Below are 24961 nucleotides of genomic sequence, written 5' to 3' on the forward strand. Positions count from 1 at the left end.
CGACCATGAGCCGGCTCGCAGTGAAAACATTGGGGGAGGGGGAGGGGGAGGGGGAGACGGGCTATGTACGGAAAGACGAGGCGAGTGACGGAGACGCTTGTTGTTTAGAACAGTTGGCCGTGCTGGCGGGTGTTGATGTGGGAAGATTGCCGTGGTTATAACGGCCTGGACTCCCGCTCTCGCGCGATGGACACCGATCTCTCCCCCTCTCTCTCTTCTCCCCTCTGTAAATAACTACCTGACCATCTACTCCCTCCCTCTCTCCCACTCATCCACCCTCTCAATTCAACCTCCCAATCTCTCACAATGGCCGCCACCTCCTTCAAGCTCAACACCGGCCAGGACATCCCCGCCGTTGGCTTCGGCACCTGGCAGGCCGAGCCCGGCAAGGTCCAGACTGCCGTCGAATACGCCCTCAAGGACGGCTACACGCTCGTTGATGGCGCCTACTGCTACGGAAACGAGGACGAGGTTGGCGAGGGCCTCAAGGCCGCCTTCGACTCCGGCGTCAAGCGCGAGGACGTCTTTGTCATGACCAAGGTCTGGGCTACATACAACACCCGCTGCGAGCTTGCCCTCGACAAGAGCTTGAAGAGCCTTGGTCTCGACCACGTTGACCTCTTCCTGGTTGTGAGTGTTCCCCTGCAGCTGCTGCTACAACAAAACCGAGAACCTCGGCGTGCTAACTATGTGTTTCTAGCACTGGCCTCTCCTTCTCAACCCCGAGGGTAAGATTCACAAACCGCAATTTCTCGTTTTCAAACCATCAACTAACCTCGCCTAGGTAACCATGACAAGTTCCCCACCAACCCCGATGGCTCGCGAGACATCATCCGCACCCACAACCACGTCGACACCTGGAAGCAGATGGAGAAGCTTGTCGCCACCGGCAAGACCAAGGCCGTCGGTGTCTGCAACGTAAGCTGCCCCCCTAGCCAGTAAATCACGGCACAAACTAACACACCTCTGTAGTACAGCGTCAAGTACCTCGAGGAGCTTCTGCCCCACGCCACCATCGTTCCCGCCATCAACCAGATTGAGAACCACCCCAGCCTGCCCCAGCAGGAGATTGTCGACTACTGCAAGGAGAAGGGTATCCACATTGTTGCCTACAGCCCCCTGGGTAGCACTGGTGGCCCCATGATGTCCTCTGAGCCCGTCGTCAAGGTTGCCGAGAAGAAGGGCGTCTCTCCCTCCACCGTCCTCCTCAGCTACCACGGTAAGACTCCTCGCTCCAAAATATCCGTTGACGCATACTGACAAACCCATCTAGTTGCACGAGGCGCCACCGTCCTGGCCAAGTCCGTTACCCCCGAGCGCATCTCCGCCAACAAGAAGATTGTCGTGCTGGACGCCGATGACATGAAGATCCTCAATGACTACTCCGATGACCTCGCCAGCAAGGGCGAGCTTAAGCGATACGTCTACCCTCCCTTCGGCATCAACTTTGGTTTCCCCGACAAGCAATAGACACTCACCCGGGTATTGGATGAGACAATGAGATGAAAGAACAAAAAGATTAAAGTGAATAAGATGTTATAATAGATTAGAGCCTCTGGTTGGGCCAAGACATGAATAAACATTGAACCCCAATCTCAATCGCAGCAATGCTGTAGCCCCCAATTGGTGACTTGCTTGTTTGGGGATTTCCGTTTTCGGACTACTTTTCCGTTCGGGGTCTTTTCCGCGACTTTTTCCGCGTGGGGGTCGAAGATGATGGGTTGGCTCAATGCAACGACAGATCTCTCATGACATCACAACGGAGCGGGATGTGCACTGTCATGTGAAAGGAGAGCTTTAAAAAAAAAAAAAGTGCTGTTGGTGAATTACAGACAAAATCGTTGAAATGAGTATGACTCCCGTGTTGGGCACGCAATGCAGTGAACGGACAATGAAGCTTGTAATCCAAAATCATGTTGCTACCCAAGACTACCTAGACTCATCATTCATTTCACAAACCCGCCCACCCGTGCCATTTTTCTAAATAAAGTGCCGTAAAGAAATGCTCATCATCAGGTACATCTACAATACACTAGTTCGAGACTTGCCCGACATGTCGACGACTACCTTAATGACCAGGTTGCCCTGTTCATCCTTGATCTTGCCGGCCAGCTTGAAGGCATCCTCGATGCGATCCATGCCCTTGAAGCGCTGTGTCACTAGCGTGCTCAGATCAGGCATGGCCTTGGGACGATCGGCTAGCAGGTCAAGGACCTTGCGGTATGTGTTTGCGTAGCGGAAGACGCCGACGAGGTCGACCTCGCGCAGGGCGGCGGCGGAGATGGGGAGGGTGAGGACGGGTGTGCCCATGCCGATGATGAGAACCTTGCCTCCAGGCTTGGTGGCCTATGTACGCGGCGTTAGATCTCTGTGGAAAGGATGTCTCATGACCGAGCATTTTGAGATTCAAACTTACGTAGATGGCGGTTTGCACACATGTCTCGACACCAGTGCACTCGTAGACGGCAGTAACTTCGCCGACAGCTTCACCTCGGACCACAGTCTCGCGGACGGTGGCAGCCACCTTCTGGGCGTAGGCGAGCTTGTCCTCGATGGTCTGGGGGCGCTCCATGGGGACCAAGACACTGGCGTCGGCGAAGCCGTTGGCCACGGCAAAGTCAATGCGGTCCTTGAGAATATCGGCAATGATGACCGTCTTGGCACCGTCGGCCTTGCTGACAGCGGCGGCGAGCAGGCCAACGGCACCAGCACCGAGGACCAGTACGGTGGAGCCAGCGGGGAGGGCAGCACGATCACGGGCGTGCCAGGCGACGGAGAGAGGCTCGGCGAGGGCACCCAGGTCGAGGGAGACGTTATCGGGGAGCCTTGGAGGTGTAAGTGAGTATGTTCTGTTGTACGTACGCTCAAGGCGAGGGCGACGAGGACTCACTTGTGGCACCACCGGGCAGGGTGGTTGATCTTCTCTTGCAGCGTTCCCTGGGCATGGGGGTTTGCCTTGGCGGAGCTACGGAACTTCATGCCGCGGCAGATGTTGTAACGGCCCTCAGCGCAGTACTCGCAGTCCTCGCAGGAGAGGCCGACCTCGAGGGCGACGCGGTCACCAGCAACGAAGTCGGTGACGGCAGAACCGACTGCGACGACGGTGCCACTGGACTCGTGGCCCAGGGTCAAGGGCTCGCGGACGATGATGTCGCCGTTGCGGAAGTGGTTGAAGTAGTGCAGGTCGGAGCCACAGAGGCCGGTGGACTGGACGGCGACTTGGACCTCATCGCTGGCGGGCGCGGGAAGCTCTCGCTCTTGCTGTGAGAGTTGTTAGCCGATGGAACCGGAAATGTCGAGGCGGAAGACAGAGGGTGAGAAGGTAAGAAGTGAAGAAGGTAAGGCTTACCAGGCGGAGATCCTTCTCGCCGTGCAGGACGGAAGCTGTGACACTCTGAGTCGACATTATGGTGAGGTGAGGTAATGGGCGTCTGGGGGATGGTGATGGTGAGTGGACGATGCAGACCGGGTCAATTGGGGACCTTGATGCGTGTTGTAGAGTGCCAATCCTTGGATGAGAAAGGAGAACAAGGCTGGGATGATCAAGAGAAAAGCAAATCAACGGAATTTGTTGGACGAGAAGGGGGACGGAATTGAGAGAGGGGACACCGCCGAAGGTGGGATGAAGCAGTTAACCCCGGCTCCGATATCGAATACAAACACCAGTCGATGGCCCATTGCGCGGGGAGAGAGCCGAGTCGCGGCCCCACGATGTGCCCCATGACGCCTCGCCCCATGACAAGTCGAAGCAGAAGGAGAAAAAAAAAATCCATCCTTCGCCCGCGTTGCTCTGGGGCGCGCTCGGAGGTACAGTACATGTACATCGTGAAGGGCGACGGGGGGTGGCAGAATGACGATTTGGCAGGGCCGTGGTTGGCTGGCGTGAGGCTACCCTGGAGCTAGGAAGACACATGCCAGGAACATTTACCCCTCCCCCGCGGCGGGACCCTCTCTTTTTCCCCGACAGCGCCCGTCGAGAGTAAATAATATTGTTCATGGCGGGTTGGGCCATGTACTGGTAGCATAGTAGTGCGACGGCTTGTCATAGGGCGTGGCGATTTGAATCGGCCTTTGAGGCCGGCTATTGAGATCGGCTATTGAAAACGGCTACGGGGCTTGTTGCTGAAGGCGGGCTCTGAAGAATTGGGTTAAATGGGCAATGTTCCCCGTTTCTTTGGGGCTGAGAGGTACCTAGTTTCTAAGGGATGAGCCGCAAGTGGGAAAGTGTTTCCGTTCCCCGCAGATGGGCGGCTATAGACTTCTCATGATGAGTCTTCTCGTCACTAAGCTGGACGACACCGTAATGAATGTATCAAGTAGCAGACTCAACGAAATAGCGAGTGTCCCGTGAATCGCAATCAGCGGTCTATGTACCAGTACATTCCATTGGATCCGTCCTGCTGGCTGCTCTAGCGGGGACCCAGCTCCCACGTAAAACGGCATCATGCCCGCCTCCAACTCGGCATGGTCTCCGAAGCCCATCCGACCTGTGGTGCGCCGCGCGACGGTAATCCCCACAGTCGGCATTGGGTGAACATTCTTCAGGTCAGGCGGGACATGGGATGTAATTAGTCTACGCTCGGCGTATGAAGGTCGAACGACGCCGAGTGGCAGATGCATGGAAAGAAGGCCAGACGCTTGTGAAGCCGCAAAAGTGAAGCGTCACTACAACTTACATAGACTTACACCCCGCCGCCCACTTCATCATCGCCCCCCTCATCCCGCCCAGCACGCCCACTCCCCCCGCGTCTGCCCGCCCGCTGCCCCTCGCTACGCGTTATCTGCTCTGGAAATTGTAAACCACCGCCTGGGAAGTAAAAGCACTCACGCTCCCAGCTGCATCTCCTTGACATTCGGGACTGCACTTCCGTACCCAACCCTCCACCAGACTCAATTCATTTCCGATGGCCTCTTCATTCTTCTCCCTCGAAGGCCACACGGCCGTCATCACCGGCGGCACCCGTGGCATTGGCCAGGCCGTTGCCATTGGCCTCGCCGAAGCTGGTGCCGACATCATCTTGGTCCAGGTGCGTCATGCCATTCACTGACGATGCGTCCTTTTGGCTTCCACCAAGAGCAATCCCTGACACTGACTCTGTTCCTTCAGCGAGACACCACCGCTACCGACACCAAGGAGGCCATTGAGAAGCTCGGCCGCAAGGCTTCGGTTTACACCGCCGACCTCTCCTCACCCGCGTCCGTCGGCACTCTCGTCCCCAAGATCCTCGCCGACGGCCACAAGATTCGCATCCTCATCAACTGCGCCGGTATCCAGCGACGACACCCCTGCGAGGAGTTCCCCGACCAGGACTTCAACGATGTCAGTCAACTTTTCTGGCTCTTCTGAATCCCCCACTAACACCGATATCGCAGGTCATCCAAGTTAACCTGAACGCCGTCTTTACCCTCTGCCGCGATGTCGGCGCCCACATGCTCGGTCTCGAACCCTCCCCCGTCACCGGCCGTCGCGGCAGCATCATCAACTTTGCCTCGTTGCTGACCTTCCAGGGCGGCTTCACCGTGCCTGCCTACGCTGCCTCCAAGGGCGCCGTTGGCCAGCTGACCAAGAGCTTCGCCAACGAATGGACCGCTAAGGGCATTACCGTCAACGCTATCGCCCCTGGTTACATCGCCACAGATATGAACGAGGCCCTGCTTGCTAACCCCGAGCGCCTCGCCAGCATTACCGCTCGTATTCCTGCTGGGGTCTGGGGCTCGCCAGACGACTTCAAGGGTACCGCCGTCTACCTCGCTAGCAAGGCCAGTGGCTACGTGAGTGGTCACATCTTGGTTGTCGACGGTGGCTGGATGGGACGATGATTGTGTGTTGCGTGCATCATGGCAGAAAACAGACAGAAAGAATAATAATCATAGACGGAAAAAAGAATAAAATGTCATTGAAAACACCCGCGCCGGCTTCCCCATTTGGTATGCGATTCGCTTCCTCGCCTTTCTTAAATCATCGACGGACCCCCATAAAGCAACTGAAATTGTAGGACTGGAGACGAGTTATCACTCACGCCTCGCCCGAACCAGTCTCTTCTTCTCTAAGCGATGGATGCCCCTTGGGCCAGCGACGACTGTGACCTTGTTGCGCTGATGCCGGACCACATGGCGATCCGACTCAGAAGCTCGAGCGAGGATGCTAGACGTCCATAAAAGGCGGCGTGAGCTGCTGTGGGTGATTCAGACTGGGAAGAGGAAGGGAAGCATCTGGCTTACGTAGATTGCAAGGCGGCAATGCGCACCCGAGCGAATGAACCGTTTAGTTCGTCAAACATTTTGGAAGAGTTTGCCTGTTTCTTGACTGAAGTACAAAAGTATTGAACTTGACGAACTCTCTTAGTCGAGATAATATCAGGAAAGTCTCCGCCTTCAGATCGTATGCGGGATTCGGAGGGTGAAATCTCACGGCCATGGGCTGTCGGGAATTCTTATACGTCGCTGAACTTCCTCCATGATGACTCGGAAGCCGAGGCCACATGCTTACGATCGTCATCATGTTGTCGCACATATACTCCGACCAGAGGCTCTCATTCGCTATCGCTGTGGAAGCATCTCCGAATGAGTGCGGATGAGATCCGGCCTTCATGTGACTGAGCGCGGCGCTTTCGAGGATGTTTGGCTGCACGGCCCAACGCCTCGAGGCTGAGTGTAATGCTGTCATACTGCAGGTAAGGCGACCACCTTCTCGGGGTCTGATATGTCCGCCGTCTCTGTGCCTACATCCGAGTACGAAGTCCATCTCCCGAGTGTCTAGAATCCCACGTCATCTTGACCAGGTGGCAGTCGGTAGGGCTGGAAAGGGAGCGGAGACCCCGCTTGAAAGAGACGAGGAGGGAACATGGTAAAAACACAAAGAATTACGACTTTAAAAGATCTATATTCTCCCGTCACCAGGTTTGTAAACCTTCTAGGCCTAGATTTTGCTTCCTGCGCCATACGAACCCACATCAGCCTCGGTGCGATGCACGGAGATGGTGTCGACAAAAGAGAAAGGAGAGGATCATGTCAGAGGCCATCAAGACCGCCAATGGCATGCAAGAAGGCAGCTTGTGGAAAGAAATTAGTGGGATTTACCCTTGGTTTCCTCGTAGTAATGGGCCATCTGGAGACCGGCTCGTCGAAAGCCGCACTTAACGTAAAAACCTTCGTTAGCCTCGCTGCAGTCGAGAATGCTCTTGTAACAGCCAGTCTGCTCGGCAACAAAGTCGAGGGCCTGGATGATTCGGAGGCCGAGTTTCTTGCCCTGCTGGTCCTTTGCGACGGCGATATCCTCAATGTGGCCGACGGCGCCAAGACTGTGAATGCTGTATAGGGAGGGTTGGTCAGCGTGAATTATTTCCAAGACTCCGAGGGGACCCTAGTCGACTTACAACTTGCGCTCGACAATTAAAGCACCCGTACCAACTACGGGGCGCTCAGTCTTGGTGGTGTCCTCAATGATGATAACGTAGTAGCTGGCGGCACTGGCCATGTGGTCGTACTGCTGCTCAAAATCGGCCCTGCTGATGTCGCCAACAGTAGTGAGAACACGTAGGCAATCGAGGAATCCGCTATCGTAGTCGGACTTGCGCAGGGCGCGGAGGGTGTAACCCTCAGGCAGGGCAGCAGAGACCTCGGGGGAGAGGAGGCTGGAAGCGAAGATGCCTTCTTGAGCCATGGCGGTGTCGGTTTGGCGGGGTCGCGGGGTCGCGTTCGGGGGAGGATTCGTTCGTGAGGTGGGAGTCGAGGAGACAGAGATTTCAGAGCGTGAGGAGGGGACTCGGAGTTCAATTGTCGTGGACGAGGAGCGCGCAATGTCGAGGAAGGCAAGTTGAATAAGGATGATTTGGGGCTGGAGTCGAGGACGCTTCCGGTCAGATCGCCCCGTAGCTGGATCTGCTGGATTGGTCTATTATTAGGCCGGGGAGCTCACTCCAGGGCAACAGTGGACGGTACAGTACTGTAGTCTCAGCGGGCGGGGCGCTCACTGCCAAATGACCCCACGGTGCTGCGGCCAGAGCGACAGGATAGGGGAAACCCGCTCACCCAATCATGCTGCGCCTCAAGGCCACTCCGATCATGGCTGCTGGTACCCGTTGGCCCCCCTTAAATTGACCAACGGGTAGGTCGGTGAGGCTCAGGCACCCGGCGATGTGGAAGGCTTATTAGTGTCAGCTGGGAAAAGGCATCAATGGCACCCGTCGTGGAATATTCTTCCCGCTGCCAGTGTCAACATGCCGACCGACGATCGTCTCTGGATCCGATTCTCTTGGTTTAGGCCCGACAACGACCGGCTGGTTTGCATGACCATCGAACCCGGGATGATGATCTCATGGCCCTTTCAGGGACAAGAGATGACCGCATTGGTAGATCCGGCATTCGGCAGTCGAGGAGGCTTTGACCCTGGTGAGGCCATCGTAAATAGTTGTCACAGAGCCACTTCTGAAAAAGGGATCAAAGAAGCCAAAGTCCGACGAGAAGTTTGATGGCAGAGAAATGAACGGTACCTGCCTGAGGGAGGAAGTAGGTGGGGGTCGTGACTGCTCGGCAGGTACGGAGGTGCGGACGTAAGTCGGTAACGCATGAATGCATTGTGTCGTGGCTTCCCTCAGTCTCATAATCACATGCAAATGTTTCAACTTGGTGTGCATCATCACGGCCTACCTACCCTTGATTTACCATCCCACTTCGCGCCAACGGTGACCCAACCATTTTCCATAATCCCAACCGCATGCCATCCACCCTTTGCCACTCCGTTATCAAGGTGCTGCCATGTCATTGGCGTGTTCCTGTTCCCGTCCATAGTGTGGCCCTCTCCAGGAACCTGTGCACCTCCTTTCCCCTTTCTCATCAGAAGCTCACACGAGACGGCCATCGACGATACTGGCGATGTTACCGCCCACACCATGATTATGGATAATCGTAATGTCCCACCCGCTTCCGATGCGACGCCTCCCCATCCAAGTCCCACGCTTCTGCCGGCGCCTGTGGCACAAGCCGTTAGTCTCGCGACGCGCTCTACTTCCCTAGCCATACGCCTTGGCTCCGCTGCTGGCTCTTATGGACTTGGCGCTGCAAGATTCACCACTCTGTCTAGCCTGGAGCTGGCTCGGAGCGTGGTTGAATCTGTCCTGAGCCGTGCTGGTAGAGAAACACTATCTCGGTCCCAAAGCGACCTGGCCACCGTCGATGCCGAGTCTGTCATTGAACGAAGTCTCGAGCATCTCCATCATGCCATGACCCAGGTGGTTTTCTGGACAACTGCTGGCTTCCACATCACGAACACAACCATCTCCATGGCATCAGAGGTCTCGCAGCTACTTCTATCATCCCTTGATCAACTCCTAGGCTCCACCGATTCATCGCGAGCAATTGCTAGCATCGTCACCTTGATTCGCCGAGAGTTCCGGGACCCCGCCACAGGTGCTCAAGGCAAGCCCGTTGGCGTTGTCGATCTCACGCTTGGTCTATGTGCCTTGGCTTATCTGCAACAATGGTGTTGGAAGCTCCCAGATGAAGAGCTCCGTCGCCATGAGTACGAAGAGATCATATGGGATGTTGTGGTTCTCAATGATGGTGAGAGAGTGGATGTTCAGGAACAGAAGCCTCAGGTCTCCACAAACCCGCAATCCAAGATCCCACAACGCCAGATGGGTAACTCTGGTGGCAAACACCTTGACTTATCACAGGAAAGTCACCAAAGTCTAGCCGACGATGAAGAAGAGGCTGCTTTACGCAGGCTCAAAGACCAGATTGTCGATTCTCTGCCCTCGGAAACTACCATATCCATCTCAAACTCCATCTCCACCACACAGACAATCACGATCGATATCGATGGTCCTCGGCCTCTTTCTCTCCCTACTCTACCAGGGGCAGAAGTTGTGGAAACTAAGGTCACACGGTCTCCGCAAGGTGTCCGGTCTGGAAGGCGACTGAGCAACTCAGGAGAACCATCCTATCGAGTTGTGTACAAACTTCAGAGGTCTAAAGTTGGGACCACCACGTTTCAGAATCGTAACGAATCACTGAAGCCCCCAATCATTGAGTTATCGAATACTGAAAAGCCGACTCGAAACGTACCGGCTCAGGAGCCATCCAGATTACCAAAGAAAGCAGTGCAGACTGGCCCTAAGTCCCCACCGGGCAATCGTGCGATTGCTACAAAGAATGACAACGGCCAGCAATACCGAATTCCAATGCGGGAATCTTCAAAGCCTCCGAGTAACTCTGGCCAAGTCGCAGCAAGTAGGAAGCCAAAAATATCATACCCTTCCTCACCACCAGCGGTACCAACACTCCAGCAGAAGCCAGAACGTGAGGCCAACCAAAAACGGCTCCGAGTACCCCCAAGCCCAGTTGCTTCTCGAACGAAAACCGATACTCCTCACGAGAGCTCTGCTAGAATGCGAAAGGTGCTGCCCAAGAGAAAGACTGACCCATCCATTACTGGCAAACACCCGGAGAAAAGGGGGACACTAAAACAAGTACTTCGAGAAGGCAGTAATTCTTTCTCGAACATGTGGCACAAAGACACCGCATCTGCGGATAGCAAACAACCGCCAAGAATGAAAGAACGGGAAAACAAGACGCCATATATCTCCTCAAGCAACCCCGAGCTGCCTGCTTCAACCCAAGAGACATACGCCCCACCCTCTACTTCATCAGCCGATCATGACTTTGACAATCCAGAGTTAATCCAACGAAGCTCCTCTCGAGCAAGTTACGTCTCCATCCACGAGTACCGCCGTGACTCGATTGTCTCTCAGACCGATACCTACTCTATCCACTCTACTCTCGGGCCACGGCCAAATTCTCCCAGTCTCACTAGGACCGATGCTGCTACAGATCCGTCTTGGACCAAGTCTTGGAATGACAGAAACTCCGTTAGTCCCGTCCGACCGAAATCTGCTGTGGGACATCGTCGTGGTATATCCAACGTTCCAAGCATCTACAGCCTAGCATCCAATGACTCACAGTCATCCCTTGTGCTGGCGTCTTACCATCAAAAAAGCGCATACACTGCAGCTGATGCGTTGAGCATCCTTCGACGCGATGGCGAAGTTGACGGCATATTTCCTAGGGCTCATGTACTCCGCAACATTACGAGGTACATGCGGTTCTCATCGGCTTCTTATGGATCGCATTTTCTCAAAGTCATGGGTATATCGAAGGAGATGCCTATCGTGCGAGCCTGGGACGGGATTCATGCCGATGTGAGGCACTTTGTCCATCACACCGAATCTGACACGCACAGCGTCCTGCTTGCCTCATTTGTTGACCCTGAAGGGGGGGCTGACTCAAGTGGCTTAACCGGGACGGGTGTACCGCTGGTACACTATATCTCATTAGACCATGATGCAAGGACAGTAGTGCTGGCTTGCCGGGGGACCCTGGGATTCGAAGACGTCTTGGCCGACTTAACATGTGATTACGACGTTCTGACCTGGCGTGGCCGTGGATACAAGGTACACAAGGGCGTCCATGCATCCGCCCGAAGGCTACTTTACGGCGGAGACGGGCGTGTCTTGGTGACAATCAGGGAGGCATTGCTCGAGTTTCCAGACTACGGACTTGTTTTGTGCGGTCACTCACTGGGGGGTGCCGTGACGGCTCTCCTGGGTGTGATGCTGTCGGAACCAAACCCGACTGGCACAGGGTTTGTCACTGCCACTGAGCCGCACAGAGGATCAAATGATTCCCCAACCCAAGAGAGTCTTCGATCAGACCATCTATGTCTGCCTTCTAGGCGTCCAATTCACGTCTATGCTTACGGGCCACCTGGTACAATGTCGACATCACTCCGTAAACGCACACGGGGCCTCATCACTAGTATCGTGCATGGAAATGATGTGGTTCCTTATTTGTCATTGGGGACCCTTCACGATTCTCAAGCCGTCGCTTTAGCATTCAAGGACGATCAACATCAGGCAAAGGGGGAGATTCGTCAGCGGATCTGGCAAGCCCTGCAGAGTGGAATAACTCAAAAGTGGTACGGTAGCTCATCTGCTGTCCGTAGGGAAGAGAAATCAGAATGGGGACTCCCATTACTGCAAAATCTGAGAGCCACTATGACAAGCCAGAAACTGATGCCACCCGGGGAGGTCTTTACCGTTGAGACTCAGAGAGTACTGAGGCGGGACGCATTCCTTCTTCTAGAAGAAGACCACCTTGGGCGGCCGGCGCAAAGAATTGTGTTGAAGTATGTCAAAGACGTGGAAGCACGGTTTAAGGAGTTGAGATTTGGGACGAGTATGTTGATGGACCACAGCCCCGCAAGGTACGAAGAGGCTTTGGACAAGCTTCGCCTCGGTGTTGTTGATTAACATTTTTGATGACTTTATACCTAATGATTTCTTTTGTCCTTTACGACAGAATGATATAGAGGGAAGAAAGAGTAAGGGTTGGATATACAGGCATCACAAAAGCGTTTGGGAAATTGGAAACCTTGATACCACACCATGATACATTGGTATAGACTACCTACTTTCATTTAATTTCACATTTCGTTCTTTTACACGTACACGCAGTTCAGTCCGCCGTCGTGGTGATGATCTTGCCGTCATCATCATAGAAAATTTCCTTTGCCTTGACCGACCTAAGGTGGTCGACACCCTTGCTTAACTCACAGTCGTGGAAGAAAAGATATGTCTTGCCCTGGAACTCGACAATAGAGTGATGGGTCGTCCATCCAAGAACGGGCTCCAAGATGCGGCCGCCATAGACAAACGGCCCAAGAGGACTCGTGCCGGTGGCATAGCACAAAAAGTGCGTATCCCCCGTCGAGTACGAGAAGTAGTAGGTGTCTCCGCGCTTGTGCAACCACGCAGCCTCAAAGAAGCGTCGGTCGTGGTCGTCACCTTGGATAGGCTTGCCAGTCTCAGGGGCCAGAATGATGAGCTCCTGCACCTCATCTGCAAACTGGTGCATATCGGCGCTGAGCCTGCCAACCCGCGGTCCCTGGGCACTGACACCCTCGCCGTTGACTTCCTTGGCGCCCTGCCACGATGGATCGAAGACGTCGTTGCCCTTTTGGTAGCACTGGAGCTGGCCGCCCCACAGGCCGCCAAAGTAGAGGTACGCCTCGCCATCGTCGTCGACGAAACAGGCCGGGTCGATGCTGTAGCTGCCCTTGATCGGTTCCGGATCCGGGGTGAACGGGCCCTCGGGCTTGTCCCCCACGGCGACACCGATACGGAAGATGCCCTCCTTGTCGCGGGCTGGAAAGTAGAGATAGTATTTGCCGTCCTTCTCGGCGGCATCAGGCGCCCAAAGTTGCTTGGACACCCATGGGACGTCTTCTGCCTTCAACACCACGCCGTGATCTGTGACCTCTCCAGGAGGGCTCAGGCTATCTGTGCTGAATACGTGGTAGTCTGCCATGTCATACTGGTCGCCATTGTCGTTGAACTTGATATCTGTCTCACGGTCATGGGAAGGATAGACGTAGACCTTGCCGTTAAAGACATGCGCTGAGGGGTCGGCAGTGTAAATATGAGTGATGAGGGGGGCCATCTTGAAAAGTAGATTCGGGTATGTCTCGAGCGAGTGCCTTGGGTCTCAAGAGTTGAGAACTGCGGTGATGGCTAAACTTATATATGCGTGAGCCGACTATAGCCCCGCGATGTCATGATATAGATGCTAGTCGACGTCTTGCCTATTATTGAGCTCAATAACCAATTTATCCAGAAATGCACCAACCAATTTACCCGGCTGCCCCGGCCATTTGGGGCAGGAGACGATGTCGCAGTAGGAAAGCCGACCGGGTAGGATCTGCACCGGAGCATTTCTTGGGGCCCCATCAGGTGGCTTGATGTTGCGGGATGGCGGCTGATCTCTCCGGTTGAGTGATCCGATGGCAATGAGCGGGAGAGCCACCAGGGTTGGTGCCCGACCCAGCCGTCGATGAGCCACAGTACTCGACGTAATATTCCAACGCAAGAACCACCCAGGCCGAGATCAAGAATTGACGGGAAACTCGTGAGATAAGGGCGCCAGCTTCTCAAGATATGGTTTGCTGCAAAATAAACTCATTCGCATGATGCATTCTGGGGCGGGCCGCGCCGCAATCGCGCAGCCAGGTGCAACTCACGCCCAGGCCCTGCATGAGATTCAGAGTCAAACCAGGCAGGATAGAATAGATGTTGATGGAAAATGTTTAGTAATCCTGAACGCCAGTCTCTCCGTCCCTCTTTTCCGCATTGTTTCCCACATCGGATGCCGCACCGTCTTCGATCCAACTAGGCTCCTCGTCGTCATACCAGGCGTCTTCGGCATCTTTCCTAACCATAGAGTCAAATTCATCATTGTTGTCAACAATGCTGTAGTCAAACTCTTCGTCATGGCCATGGACAAACCGGTTCTCGAGGAAGTCGCGCCAGAGCTGTTGGCCATGCTCTCTGTTCGTTGCCGGGTGCGTCCAGGAATTGTCAAGGGTGGCGTCCGTCGTATTTGTCCCGTTGGCCCCCGGCTCACTCGCTCCATTGGATGTGGGTAAACCAGAGACTTTGGATTCCCCTCGCTCCAAAGCCGCTTCCAACGTCCGACCGTAGCCCTTGGCTTTGCCTTCTGCTTCTCGTTCTGCCGGTGTTTGAAACCTCTTCACAAGACGTTCGTACAAGACAGGATCTAGAAGTCAATGAGCATACAGTCACGAGGTGAATAGCCCATCTCAACCTACCAGCGAGCTCGTGTTCAACGCTGTCAAAGTATGTTATGTTTCGTGCGAGATATTCGTGACGACGGTTCTGGGTCTGGATCCGAGCTGCTCGACCTGGCGGATTGGGTTCCCTTGGAATTGGCCGCTCAAGCTCATTGGTGGGTAGGCTGGGAATTTCCGACATGTCGAAATATCTTATGTGTTAATGATATGCCGCGTTTTCCACCTGTGCGAGAAGAGTTTTGTGAGTTTGCATCGTTCCAAATAGTTTCGGACGAAGGCGCCAACTTTGCTGACCGATGCTTTGGCAGCACAGTGCACACGGTATTTACAGCACGGCCCCTCGAGAATGTGACTGAAGCTTCTACCAGGAGCTGCCTACTATGTAGGTAGGCCACCTTTCGCGGTTCAGTCAAACGAACTTTCTGTAACAAGTTTTACCCTAAAATCTTGAGATACTTCATCACATGGCTGGTCGTTAAAAATCGAACACCAACACTTTGTTGACAGGAGATGTACTTTACACGAGCAAGACGGAGAACAAGCGTTGTATGAGAGAGAACAAACACAGAGAAGGCATTTCAGAGTGTATTTGCAACACTACTTTCATATTTCGTCCAATGTGACTCTCAAGACATCGGTGGCTTACCAACAACTTAACCGAGATGATGCCAGATGGGGGATGCAAACACATGTGCTTGCACTCAGCTAGTGTGGTAACCTTGTGGCAATGACCAGGATTTGTAGATCCACGGCAACGATGTCTTGTAATTACTGTGGTTCTGGGGGGGTTGAAGGAACAGGGAAACGTGGTCGATGATGACCACTCTCGGTTGGTCCCATGTTTGGCGGGTTTGTCTCTCCCTGGCATGGTTCTCACCGTTCCGGCACATCCATCTTCCCCACAGGCTTGCTGAGCAATGATTAACGAGGAAGAAATCAGGAGAGCAATCAGAGGTGCAGCGGACCAACTAATGAGAATGGCATGAGATTCCACGCACCATCGAACCGGGCTGGCTCGAATATGGGCACGTGCGGGAGACCGACGGATCGGCCATAGGGCGCCATGGATGCGTGCACGTACGGCGAAGGTTGGTGGGAAAAGGGATATACATGGGCACAATAAGAATCTATTTCCCTGATCGTGCAGGGCCCTGTATAAGGAACGCGGGTTGGACACGGCGAATGCCGTCAAATGCGATACGTCAAAAGAGGGCGGAGAAAGAGGCGGTAGGGAGCCCATCTGGCTGGCTGGAGTCATGAACGGGGGGGCTTGGTATCCGGAATGCCGCAGTATAATCATGTGCCGGTCCACGGTGTGGATATTTGGCGGGTGTTTCTGGGGTTCCTGGCCCCTCGTACTCCATACCGATCAAGGCCGGGACCCGTGAATGGATTGTTAGAACGAGGCAGAATGGTCCGTAGGGCGGCAATGATGATATGACCTTTTCTTTTTTCCCCCTTCGGTGAGGCTTGAATTGCGAGGTCCGTTAGGCCCGGTAGGCCCATCTGGGTAGTCTAGGTAGTCTAGGTAGTCTAGGGTCACCCCTGTCGATGCGACACCTAAAAGAAGTTGGATGGGCGCGATGAGCTGTGCATGCATCTCGCTGGGAGCTGGGAGCTCAGAGCGGCCCCAGGTGCATCTTTGGGCGCGCTGGGCTCCCTCGGCTGTAAAATTACAAGACCAAGCAGCTTGCAGCTCGACTCGCATCAACGGTGACAGCCCGCATGGGGAAATGGGGAGAGAGCATTGACGATGTATGTATCCGTAGGTGCATCTCGGTCTAGCTTACCATCATCCTCCGTCTTGCATCTTGCATCTTGCACCTCTCACCTCTCACCTTTTCTTCCGTACCTCCATCGCCTTGTCCACCATCGTGGCCATCGATACACGCTCTGTTCACTAACGGCTTCGCTGCGTCAGCTCCATCCCTCCCTCCTTAAGCTATCCCAAATCCTGGAGATCCGTCTGTCTCAGCTGCCAATCGTTGAGAGGAGAGCTCCCCTCCCCACCGCCAGCTGTCGCCGCGTCCTAGCTGCTGTTGCCCTCTCGTCGTAGCTCTCTGGTTTGGTTCCTTGAAGCTCGACATCCGATCTTGACAGGACCATCAGCCCCATCGCCAGCTCATCGTCGGGCTCGACCGAGTCCAGGCCCCATGTCGTCCTAATGGGCACCAGCGACCTGGCCTCGCGCCTGAGAGCAAAGTTCTCGAAGCGGCGACACTCGGCAGCGGCATCCCTAGCTTCGTCAATACAGAGCGTCGCAGATACGTCGTCTCTTGGGAGCCGCCATCGCTGGGATTGGCATCGAGGACGCGACCAAAATCACAACCAAGGCCATGACGACAAAGATCGAGATCATTCGCCATCTCGTAGAGCTGCCAGCCAGACGCGGGCGACACCGGGAAGCTCAAGCTTCGACAGCAACCAGCCGGATCTAAACGTCAGCAAGGAATCCACGGATCCTCCGTCTCCTGGCACGCGTCGGCAACACCGCCACGAAGGCGTTGACAACACGACTGGTGTTGGCACTAAGAAGGAGACGGCGCCGATCCGAGCCCTATCGCCGACATCAGAAGCAATGCCCCCCAAGTCAACACCCGTTTCATCCGCAGCCGTTCCCACTGCCACCCAGGCAGTCCCACCCACTCCGGATGTTCTCACAGCGCCTGATACAGCGACGGATGACCCAAAGAGCCCGCTAAAACCGCCTGCCCCCCGGCAGAGCCGCCGTGGCTTTGCCCCTAACGACGACCTGGGCAACGATCTGCACAGTTCCTGGCATGTCCCACCACAAGCTCAACCTCATCTGCATCCCAACTCTCGCCCTTCATCAACTCAATCACCCGAGCTATCCCCCAACTCGACGCCGACGCGACCGCGAACACGCCCATCAAACTCGAACCTCAGTCGCATCCACGAGGACAGCTCTGCCGACTCCTCGTCGTCCCCGCTGCCGCACTCCGACGCCGACGCCGACGTGGATGTTGAGACGGAGGCGCGCGACCATGACGACCCGTTGAGTCCCGGCTTCGCTCCCTCTACCCCATCACCAGCACATGCTGCTATCGCGACGACGACAGTCACGATTCCTTCATCCCCTGGCTTTGCGCCCACGTTAACACTTCCATCCTCCTCGTCATCATCCCCACGGCCGTCCGGCCCGCCCCGCCGCCAAAGTCTTCTTTCCAACCGCCAATCGACCCTGATCAACACTCTCCTCCACAGTCCGCTTCCAGCTGAACCTGGCGCGGAAGCAACGCTGCTACTCCCCATCGACGCCAACATGGTGACCCGCAAGATCTGGGTCAAGCGCCCACATGCTTCCCCCACCCTCGTCACCATCAACGAGGACGACCTAGTCGACGATGTTCGAGATATGATCCTACGCAAGTATGCCAACTCCCTCGGCCGCACTTTCGATTCCCCCGACCTCAACATCCGCATCTTCCCCCGTGACCAGCACAAAGACCGCCTCCTAGGCCCTGAGGAGCCCATGGGTCGCACCTTGGATGCCTACTTCCCCGGTGGCCAAACCGTCGACGAGGCTCTCATCATTGATACCCCCCGCCGAGCCCCCAAGGCCTCTCCCCGCCCGGTTGGGCACGCTGCCAACGTCTACTCTGCCGATGACCCGCGACCATCTGAAGCTGGAGAGGGCTACTTTCCTCCCGTTGAAGTCAGAGCTTCGCCACATCTTCCAGTCGCAGTTCCGGTACATAGTAATTCGCAAGCCCCGCACTCCATCGCGGTCCTCGGCACAGGCCAAATCCCTCCCATCCCATCCCCTGGTGGCAGGGCGTCACGCACCTACCGTGAACGTCCTGAACGCCCCCGGCTCGGTCGAACCCATACGTCGTCGCCCACGATTCTAGCCAACGGCCCAGTTGCCACTGCCACCAACCACGGTACGCAGCACTTCAATCCTAGGCTACCTCATGTTCGAACTCACTCAAATTCCTCAGAAGCCGGGATGCCTCCTCCTCCTCCTCCTCCTACTCTTCCGACCCCTCCCGCACCCGAATCCTCCCAGGTTGCTCAAGTTGCGACACCCCCGGCCAGAATCTCGTCACCTCGACCCGCTGCTAGTCGGATAAAGAAGGTCAAGAGGAACCCCGAGCATCCAAACCTACCACCGGGTATGCTTAACGGTGGTGTTCCCCCAATCAACGTCCTCATAGTCGAAGATAACCCAATCAACTTGAAGCTCCTAGAAGCTTTCGTGAAGAGGCTAAAGGTGCGGTGGCAGAGTGCCATGAATGGGCGGGACGCTGTCAAGAAGTGGAGGACTGGTGGCTTCCACCTGGTGTTGATGGATATTCAGCTACCAATTATGAATGGTCTCGACGCCACGAGGGAGATTCGGAGATTGGAGAGGGTCAACTCTATCGGCGTCTTCTCGTCTACGCCAAGCAGCGGCCTACCCGAGGAGGAGAACCCCGATGAACTAAAGGACCAGGACCGGCTCGATACCCCCTCCTTGTTCAAGAGCCCAGTTATTATCGTGGCCCTGACCGCCAGCTCCCTCCAAAGCGATAGACATGAAGCTCTAGCCGCTGGTTGCAACGACTTCTTAACCAAGGTAAGTACCGAATCAACCTGTTGCCACAACGGATGATGCATGGATAGGGGACTAACGAAATTCTTAGCCCGTTAACTTTGTTTGGCTCGAGCGAAAAGTCATGGAATGGGGTTGCATGCAAGCTTTGATCGATTTCGACGGCTGGCGGAAATGGAAGGTTATTTCTCAGGAGGCAGAGGAAAACGAGGCGGCCAAGAAGGCTGCTAAGGCTGCTGCTGCTGCTGCTGCTAAGAACAAGTCCAAGAAAAACAAGTCATTATCCGTTGCGGCATAATAGCTAACACGTCAACCATTGTTGAGGAACCATCTAGTTCCTCAGTTCGTCAACGGCAAATCTGGGTTCCGACTATCCCATGCATATGCCATTCCGGTTCAGATTCATTATAATCCTCGAGCTGGAAGCGTTCATTTGGCGTTCATCACTTGGGGTCTGGGATGACAACCTCGGTCAATCAGCCCGTCCCTTCACACTTTAATGAATTATCAGAGGAGTATCGGTTGGGTGTTCAGGTTGGGTGTTCGAAGAACACGTACTATCTACAGGTGTAATGAAGCTTAGGATTTATGTATGATGTGGTTCACATGTAGAACTGGTACATGCGGTGGATGACGGCTGGGAAGATGAGGAGTGATGCCGGTGCAGAAGAATACCACCTGGGCATGTTGAATGATCTATCTCAAGCATTTACATAATCGCCTCATAGGAGAATTTTTATCCAAATATCCGGCATATACACAGCCGCGTTTTGCTTTATTTTGCTGCAAGCATTCCATGAACGAAGCTGTCGTGTAATATATTAAAAAATCGGCTTGTCTGAAGCTCAAGTTGTGGGGCCAGAAGCTTGTCGGGATCCGGGTGATTAATTTTCCCGTGCACCGCTGAAAAATTGCGACTACTTGAACAAGCAACAGCTCATCTCCAACCAAGCACCCAACATTTTGACTCGACGTCGCGCTGAGCCAAGCCAATTCCGCTCAATTGGCCCTGGGTTGCATGTAATGCAGCACAAGGTTCGACCGGAGCTGCTTTGATCATGCCCCCCCGAGTGCGCGTCCCGTCGGTGCCGCTGGCTGGCCTCGATGCCGCCAGCTCGCTCTCCAAGACAGCACCGTTTGCCCAAGCGTTTTCGACAACGCCATGCCGCGAAAAGATGAGCAAGAGCCGCCAGCGCATGTACGAGTGGCTCAAGTCTCAGAGCGGCTCCAGCCTGGCCGAGGCACCCAACTCTCCCAACTACTTGGGTCCGTTCCAAGACCAGCCCTTTCCGCTCAACCCGTTGTTCCGCAGCCAGCCTGTCCTGGACAATTCGACACGAGACCTCATCTGGGAAAAGGTGACTGTTCGCGGAGACTCGATCAAGGCTGTTTCGGCCGAGATGGGTGTCGACGTGAGAAGAGTCGCGGCCGTCGTACGGTTGAAGGAGGTGGAAAAGCAGTGGGTAATGGATGTGAGTATTATCCCCCATTGCACCTTGACATTCAATTCCCTTGCTATGATGAGACTATTCAAAAATTTCGATTAGTCTTGAAGACACCTACATGGTTAAAACCTTGTTTATTTATTCTGATTGCAAATCACTCCACTTCACGCTCGTACCTTCGATTTTCGTATCTTGAACAAGCGCTGACAAACTGGATAGGGCAAGAAACTCGCTACCCCTTATGCCAAGGCCGTGATGAAGATGTTGCCCAAGACTTCTTACCGCGAGGGCGAGGTGAATGAGCCTCACGAGCCTGTCAACGAGGTGCAGGTACACAACCTAACGATGCAACAACTGTTCGTCCCAGTGTCGGAATCCCGACATTTTACACGAGAAGACGCTGCTACTGCATTCCACGACAAGGTGCTGTCGGCTGATGTGCGGTCGCCCCAACCGCAGCTCATCACCATGGAGCGGGATATTCTCCAGGGCAGCTCCCCTGCGGAGAGCCTGCAGAAGTTCAAAGAGGCTACTCAGGAAGAAGAAGAAGCGGTGGCCGAGAAGCTCGAAAAGCAACGGCTTTGGGAGCGGAGGCAGACAAGGAGAGTGTTCAAGAAGGGACAGACCCGAGTTCAGTTCCGGTTCAAGGCGATCAATGTCGATGACGCGGGCCGGGACGGACGGTCAAGGAATGGCACTGGCTGGCGGTATGGTGCGCCGTTTGAGGATCGCAAGCGTGGATTGGTCAAGATTCCCACTTCGGTTCCTTGAAATGTATGATTATGTATGTCATGTCTCCCAGTGCGGGAGTTGGGAGTCGGGGGAAGCCGGATCGCTTCACTCGACCAGCGGCGCAACTGTACAATACCAATACCAAAGTCATGTATGAAAGAGATGCAATATTCTAAACATGTACCATCTACTCTACCGCATCAATCTAGTTGGTCGCGTTGGCCACAATCAAGTTCTTACGAAGTTGCTCAATGGCATCCTGTGACACGCCACACTTGGTCAGAACGTATTGCTCTGGGGAGCCGTGCTCGAGACGCATTGCCTGGAGAGCGGCGAGCATGTTCTCGGGTCTATTTCGTTGTTAATGGTCTTACTCAAAGGGATTTGGGCGGGATGGCGGCCTACCTGGCTCCAAGCATGCGGTCCGCGCCTTCAGGGTCGTCCGTCATGGCTGGGTTCTTCATCAAATGGGCCTTGATTTCTTCCTTTCGCTCGGCCAGTCCAACCTCGGTGAGGCTGTACTCCTGGGCGATGGTCTCGTCATCTACTCCGCACAGAGACAGGATGATGGCGCAGACGACACCTGTTCGATCCTTGCCCGCGGTGCAGTGGACGAGGAGCGGGGAGGCATCAGGCGTTGCGAGGTGGTTGAGCACGGTAGCCACGGGTCCAGTGCCGGCCTCCCAGATGGACCGATAGGTGTCAACAAAGCCATCGGTGCCCTTCTGCGAGTACTGTACGAAACGCAGGGCGATAGCCTCGGGGCCATAGTCCTCGTCCTGGAAGACGGGGACGAAAACACGGCTTGCGCCGTCCCACTCCCGGACCCCGGCGGAGTGGCGCTGAATCTCTACGGCAGAGCGGAGGTCATAGACGTGGGAGATGCGCAGGGCCTGCAGCGCGGTGACGCCGGCATCGGTGACGCGAGAGGGTTCGGCGGCGCGGAAGACGACGCCGGGCTTGATGGAGTGGCCGGGCCGGGCGGCGATGGGCGTATTGCCGATATCGCGGAAGTTGGGCAGGCCGGGAATGTGGATGAAAGGGGGGCCGAGGTCCGCCATTGCTACCAAGTTGGAGAGCCGTAAATATGCCGCGTACAATGGGAACAATCCGGTAAAGTTTGCGACCGTCTCAGCTTCGCAAAGGTGGTGTTCGCTGATGGTGCTGCATCAGTATCCCTCCGCCTTTCTCGGATCTGTCCATTCATTGTTCGGAGGGGGAGAGTGGGGATGTCGTCTCCGGACCTCGGCAGACGATCGCATTCGGTGAGTGTGCGACGTAGCATTTTATGGCCGGGTGATATAGATTCCCCGATTAGTCGATTTACGGCGGGCACGGAGAAGGGAAATGGTCCGGCCAGCGACAGGATTCAATCGAGGGAGCTGGGTGGCTGGATTGTGCGGACGAGCCGGATTCTTGACATGTCAGTGGTCAGCCAGTTGGTTGTGCACTGCACATGGACCAACTAACAAGGATGGTCGCTTTTTTCTAGTCACCTCTATATAGACTGAAATGAAAGCAACCATATTTTATAATGTATCATTCTAGGCAAGGAAATCTATGCAATCTGTCTGGTGAAGTGTCCTCCAGTAGGGAGTTCTATTCTATGTCTAAACCGTGATGAAGAAAACAGTATTGGCACAAAGCTACCGGCCACATCTTCCTGCACCCAGTTGGCTGTTCGAGACAAAGCGAAAATGAAACTCAACAAAGGAAACGAGAGAAAGAAGATACAATGTAGAGAAACAATGGTGAGAAGTGAAACCCCTGCATTCTCCTTGATGGTATTGACGGCCCCGGTGTACTAGGGCCCCGAGCGAGCCGTCTAGCTAGCGGCGTATTTGCATTGGTCGCAGCGGTAGTTGTGACAGGTGGGGCACGCGGAGTTCAACTTGGTAGAGAACCAGCCATCGAGGCAGTTGCACTATGACATGTTAGTAAAAGATGGCATTTGGAAAGCCAGGAGCTAGCTTCACTTACGCATTGCCATAACTTGGCACTTCGTGAGTTCAAAAGCTGCACCTCGCGGCGGATGGTGTGGTTCTTGTGGCTGCTCCGGGTCAGTGGTTACTAGGCAAGTGGGGAAGATGGTAGACTGACGAGTGCGAGCCGGCCATGATGATGGAGAGATTCTTGAAGTGTATGAATGTGAATGTGGTGATGGGCTATTTGGTTTGGCTGTTGGTGACAACTGTAATGATATATTTCACTTTCAAAGGGAAGAGAGGGAGTGCCTTTTTATTGTTGGTTACGGGAAGACTCTCTACCACGGCCCTCTGGGCCTTTCAACTACTATCATTCCGCCTTGGACGACTATGGGCAGTGCCCGTTCGGCGTGCGCAGTTTGAAAATAACCTTGAAGGCGATTGACAGACCTCTCAGAGACCGGGCATTCATGCCAACACCAAGTTAGGTGTTGAGCGGGAGTGCCAGGTGGGCGTGGCGTGTGGAGCAGACGAAGCCCCAGCTCGCTAGCTGTAAGGCGGCCAGCGGGGCCAGGAGAGCACAACAGACTGAAGTTTCAACTTCCACCAAGGCTTCCTCACAGTCAGAACTCCGCCACCTGGAATCCCTCCATCTTGGACGGCCGGTCCATTGTTTCAGACTCCCTGGCCGGTCCCTGGGTGTGAGTTGGGGCGGTCAGAACCCGGAGCTGCCTGGCGTTGTAAGACGCGGTAAGACGCAATGGGGGGCAGAGCCCGGGATGAGGCTCGCACGGGCCGACTGCTGCAAAGTTGCCGGTTCTGAAGGCAAAAGACTCCATCAACCACCGAGTCACGGAGTGAGACACGAGGGAAAAAGAGGCACACTGAGGCTGCCAGGCTGCCAGGCTGCCATTGCGGATCCAGATGAGCCACAGTTAAGCCTCAGCTAACGACTTCTTAGCTCACGCCGCGATGATGCCTTTGCTTCACCTTGCGCTCACCGAGCATGTCCAATGACATAGTGGCAACGGCCTCTGCTGCAAAGAAGGTTCACTGAGGGGGCATGGAGCGCGGTTCATGTGAGCAGGGCGCTGCACAGTTTGCCCCTGTGGCCAATCACACGCCACCATTCTGCAGTGGGTCTTTTTTCGGGAATCGAGGAATCAGGGATCAAGGCTCAAGCCATCCAATCTTGAATCACTACGTCATGACTTCACTAGGAACCTCACTAGATTCAGGTCCATTTCAACTCTCGCGCGCGCTCTCAAGTCTCATCAACATATTTGTCGGTGGAAAAGAAGGCCAAGTCACAAATATCTGCAAGGTAAGCATACCCGGTCGTTTCTGCCTGGTTTGTCCGATTTCGGGAGAGTAAACGAGTCATCTCGGTGTTTGTATTTGTCTGACGATGCGGATCGTCGTCATATGAGATGACTCGCCGAGGGCTTTGTTACGCTTCAAGAGGGAGGCTTTTCAACTCAGCCTGGGAGCCCTCCTTGCCGCCCATTCTTTATTGGTATTTTTTCACCGTTGCCTTCTGACCAGGAACCGTGCCGAGCAGAGTAGAACGGAGTATCATCGGCCAAGCTTACCTGCTAACCTGCGTACTCGTCAGATACTCCAACCGCGCAGCGCAACCACACCGCCAATAACCATCGCA

General features: G+C 54.9%; 12 protein-coding genes across 12 annotated transcripts; 5 read left to right on the forward strand and 7 right to left on the reverse strand.

Annotated features, from left to right (window-relative positions):
* Window positions 1-197: 197 nt before the first annotated feature.
* On the forward strand, window positions 198-1503 carry BGZ61DRAFT_76722 (NADP-dependent oxidoreductase domain-containing protein). Its single transcript, XM_046257075.1, has 5 exons — window positions 198-630; window positions 701-728; window positions 785-918; window positions 973-1219; window positions 1274-1503. Exons 1-5 carry the CDS (start codon window positions 307-309, stop codon window positions 1468-1470), a joined length of 930 nt encoding a protein of 309 aa, XP_046100540.1. The 5' UTR covers window positions 198-306; the 3' UTR covers window positions 1471-1503.
* A 395-nt stretch (window positions 1504-1898) lies between these two features.
* Window positions 1899-3835, reverse strand: BGZ61DRAFT_397025 (chaperonin 10-like protein). Its single transcript, XM_046242970.1, has 4 exons — window positions 3350-3835; window positions 2891-3261; window positions 2417-2825; window positions 1899-2346 (listed from the first exon to the last, which is right to left on the reverse strand). The coding sequence occupies exons 1-4, from the start codon at window positions 3404-3406 to the stop codon at window positions 2023-2025; spliced, it is 1161 nt and encodes a 386-aa protein (XP_046100541.1). The 5' UTR covers window positions 3407-3835; the 3' UTR covers window positions 1899-2022.
* Window positions 3836-4904: 1069 nt separating this feature from the next.
* On the forward strand, window positions 4905-5820 carry BGZ61DRAFT_360518 (uncharacterized protein; the record flags this gene model as incomplete). Its single annotated transcript, XM_046241179.1, has 3 exons — window positions 4905-5027; window positions 5108-5320; window positions 5374-5820. The coding sequence occupies 3 exons, from the start codon at window positions 4905-4907 to the stop codon at window positions 5818-5820; spliced, it is 783 nt and encodes a 260-aa protein (XP_046100542.1).
* Window positions 5821-6004: 184 nt separating this feature from the next.
* BGZ61DRAFT_76786 (uncharacterized protein) lies at window positions 6005-6905 on the reverse strand. Its single transcript, XM_046257076.1, has 2 exons — window positions 6223-6905; window positions 6005-6145 (listed from the first exon to the last, which is right to left on the reverse strand). Exon 1 carries the CDS (start codon window positions 6743-6745, stop codon window positions 6266-6268), a length of 480 nt encoding a protein of 159 aa, XP_046100543.1. The 5' UTR covers window positions 6746-6905; the 3' UTR covers window positions 6005-6145; window positions 6223-6265.
* A 161-nt stretch (window positions 6906-7066) lies between these two features.
* BGZ61DRAFT_360050 (acyl-CoA N-acyltransferase) lies at window positions 7067-7663 on the reverse strand (the record flags this gene model as incomplete). The annotated part of the gene is made up of 2 exons (XM_046241134.1): window positions 7067-7310; window positions 7377-7663. The coding sequence occupies 2 exons, from the start codon at window positions 7661-7663 to the stop codon at window positions 7067-7069; spliced, it is 531 nt and encodes a 176-aa protein (XP_046100544.1).
* Window positions 7664-8645: 982 nt separating this feature from the next.
* Window positions 8646-12486, forward strand: BGZ61DRAFT_457875 (uncharacterized protein). The gene has a single exon (XM_046246692.1). The coding sequence runs from the start codon at window positions 8892-8894 to the stop codon at window positions 12306-12308; it is 3417 nt and encodes a 1138-aa protein (XP_046100545.1). The 5' UTR covers window positions 8646-8891; the 3' UTR covers window positions 12309-12486.
* Window positions 12487-12513: 27 nt separating this feature from the next.
* BGZ61DRAFT_481835 (family 43 glycoside hydrolase) lies at window positions 12514-13497 on the reverse strand (the record flags this gene model as incomplete). Its single annotated transcript, XM_046249342.1, has 1 exon — window positions 12514-13497. The coding sequence occupies one exon, from the start codon at window positions 13495-13497 to the stop codon at window positions 12514-12516; it is 984 nt and encodes a 327-aa protein (XP_046100546.1).
* A 321-nt stretch (window positions 13498-13818) lies between these two features.
* On the reverse strand, window positions 13819-15028 carry BGZ61DRAFT_76829 (coiled-coil domain-containing protein-domain-containing protein). The gene is made up of 3 exons (XM_046257077.1): window positions 14939-15028; window positions 14663-14867; window positions 13819-14610 (listed from the first exon to the last, which is right to left on the reverse strand). Exons 2-3 carry the CDS (start codon window positions 14823-14825, stop codon window positions 14141-14143), a joined length of 633 nt encoding a protein of 210 aa, XP_046100547.1. The 5' UTR covers window positions 14826-14867; window positions 14939-15028; the 3' UTR covers window positions 13819-14140.
* A 1780-nt stretch (window positions 15029-16808) lies between these two features.
* On the forward strand, window positions 16809-19497 carry BGZ61DRAFT_360583 (uncharacterized protein; the record flags this gene model as incomplete). The annotated part of the gene is made up of 2 exons (XM_046241185.1): window positions 16809-19223; window positions 19291-19497. The coding sequence occupies 2 exons, from the start codon at window positions 16809-16811 to the stop codon at window positions 19495-19497; spliced, it is 2622 nt and encodes an 873-aa protein (XP_046100548.1).
* Window positions 19498-20257: 760 nt separating this feature from the next.
* BGZ61DRAFT_536169 (eukaryotic mitochondrial regulator protein-domain-containing protein) lies at window positions 20258-21415 on the forward strand (the record flags this gene model as incomplete). Its single annotated transcript, XM_046254357.1, has 2 exons — window positions 20258-20671; window positions 20864-21415. The coding sequence occupies 2 exons, from the start codon at window positions 20258-20260 to the stop codon at window positions 21413-21415; spliced, it is 966 nt and encodes a 321-aa protein (XP_046100549.1).
* Window positions 21416-21581: 166 nt separating this feature from the next.
* BGZ61DRAFT_536170 (protein-tyrosine phosphatase-like protein) lies at window positions 21582-22437 on the reverse strand (the record flags this gene model as incomplete). Its single annotated transcript, XM_046254358.1, has 2 exons — window positions 21582-21726; window positions 21782-22437. The coding sequence occupies 2 exons, from the start codon at window positions 22435-22437 to the stop codon at window positions 21582-21584; spliced, it is 801 nt and encodes a 266-aa protein (XP_046100550.1).
* A 489-nt stretch (window positions 22438-22926) lies between these two features.
* Window positions 22927-23568, reverse strand: BGZ61DRAFT_591220 (uncharacterized protein). Its single transcript, XM_046256675.1, has 3 exons — window positions 23477-23568; window positions 23357-23426; window positions 22927-23300 (listed from the first exon to the last, which is right to left on the reverse strand). The coding sequence occupies exons 1-3, from the start codon at window positions 23491-23493 to the stop codon at window positions 23202-23204; spliced, it is 186 nt and encodes a 61-aa protein (XP_046100551.1). The 5' UTR covers window positions 23494-23568; the 3' UTR covers window positions 22927-23201.
* Between the last annotated feature and the right edge of the window lie 1393 nt (window positions 23569-24961).

The sequence above is a fragment of the Ilyonectria robusta genome (genome assembly GCF_021365365.1).
Source record: "Ilyonectria robusta strain PMI_751 chromosome Unknown BGZ61scaffold_19, whole genome shotgun sequence".
NCBI classification, from domain to species: Eukaryota; Fungi; Ascomycota; class Sordariomycetes; order Hypocreales; family Nectriaceae; genus Ilyonectria; species Ilyonectria robusta.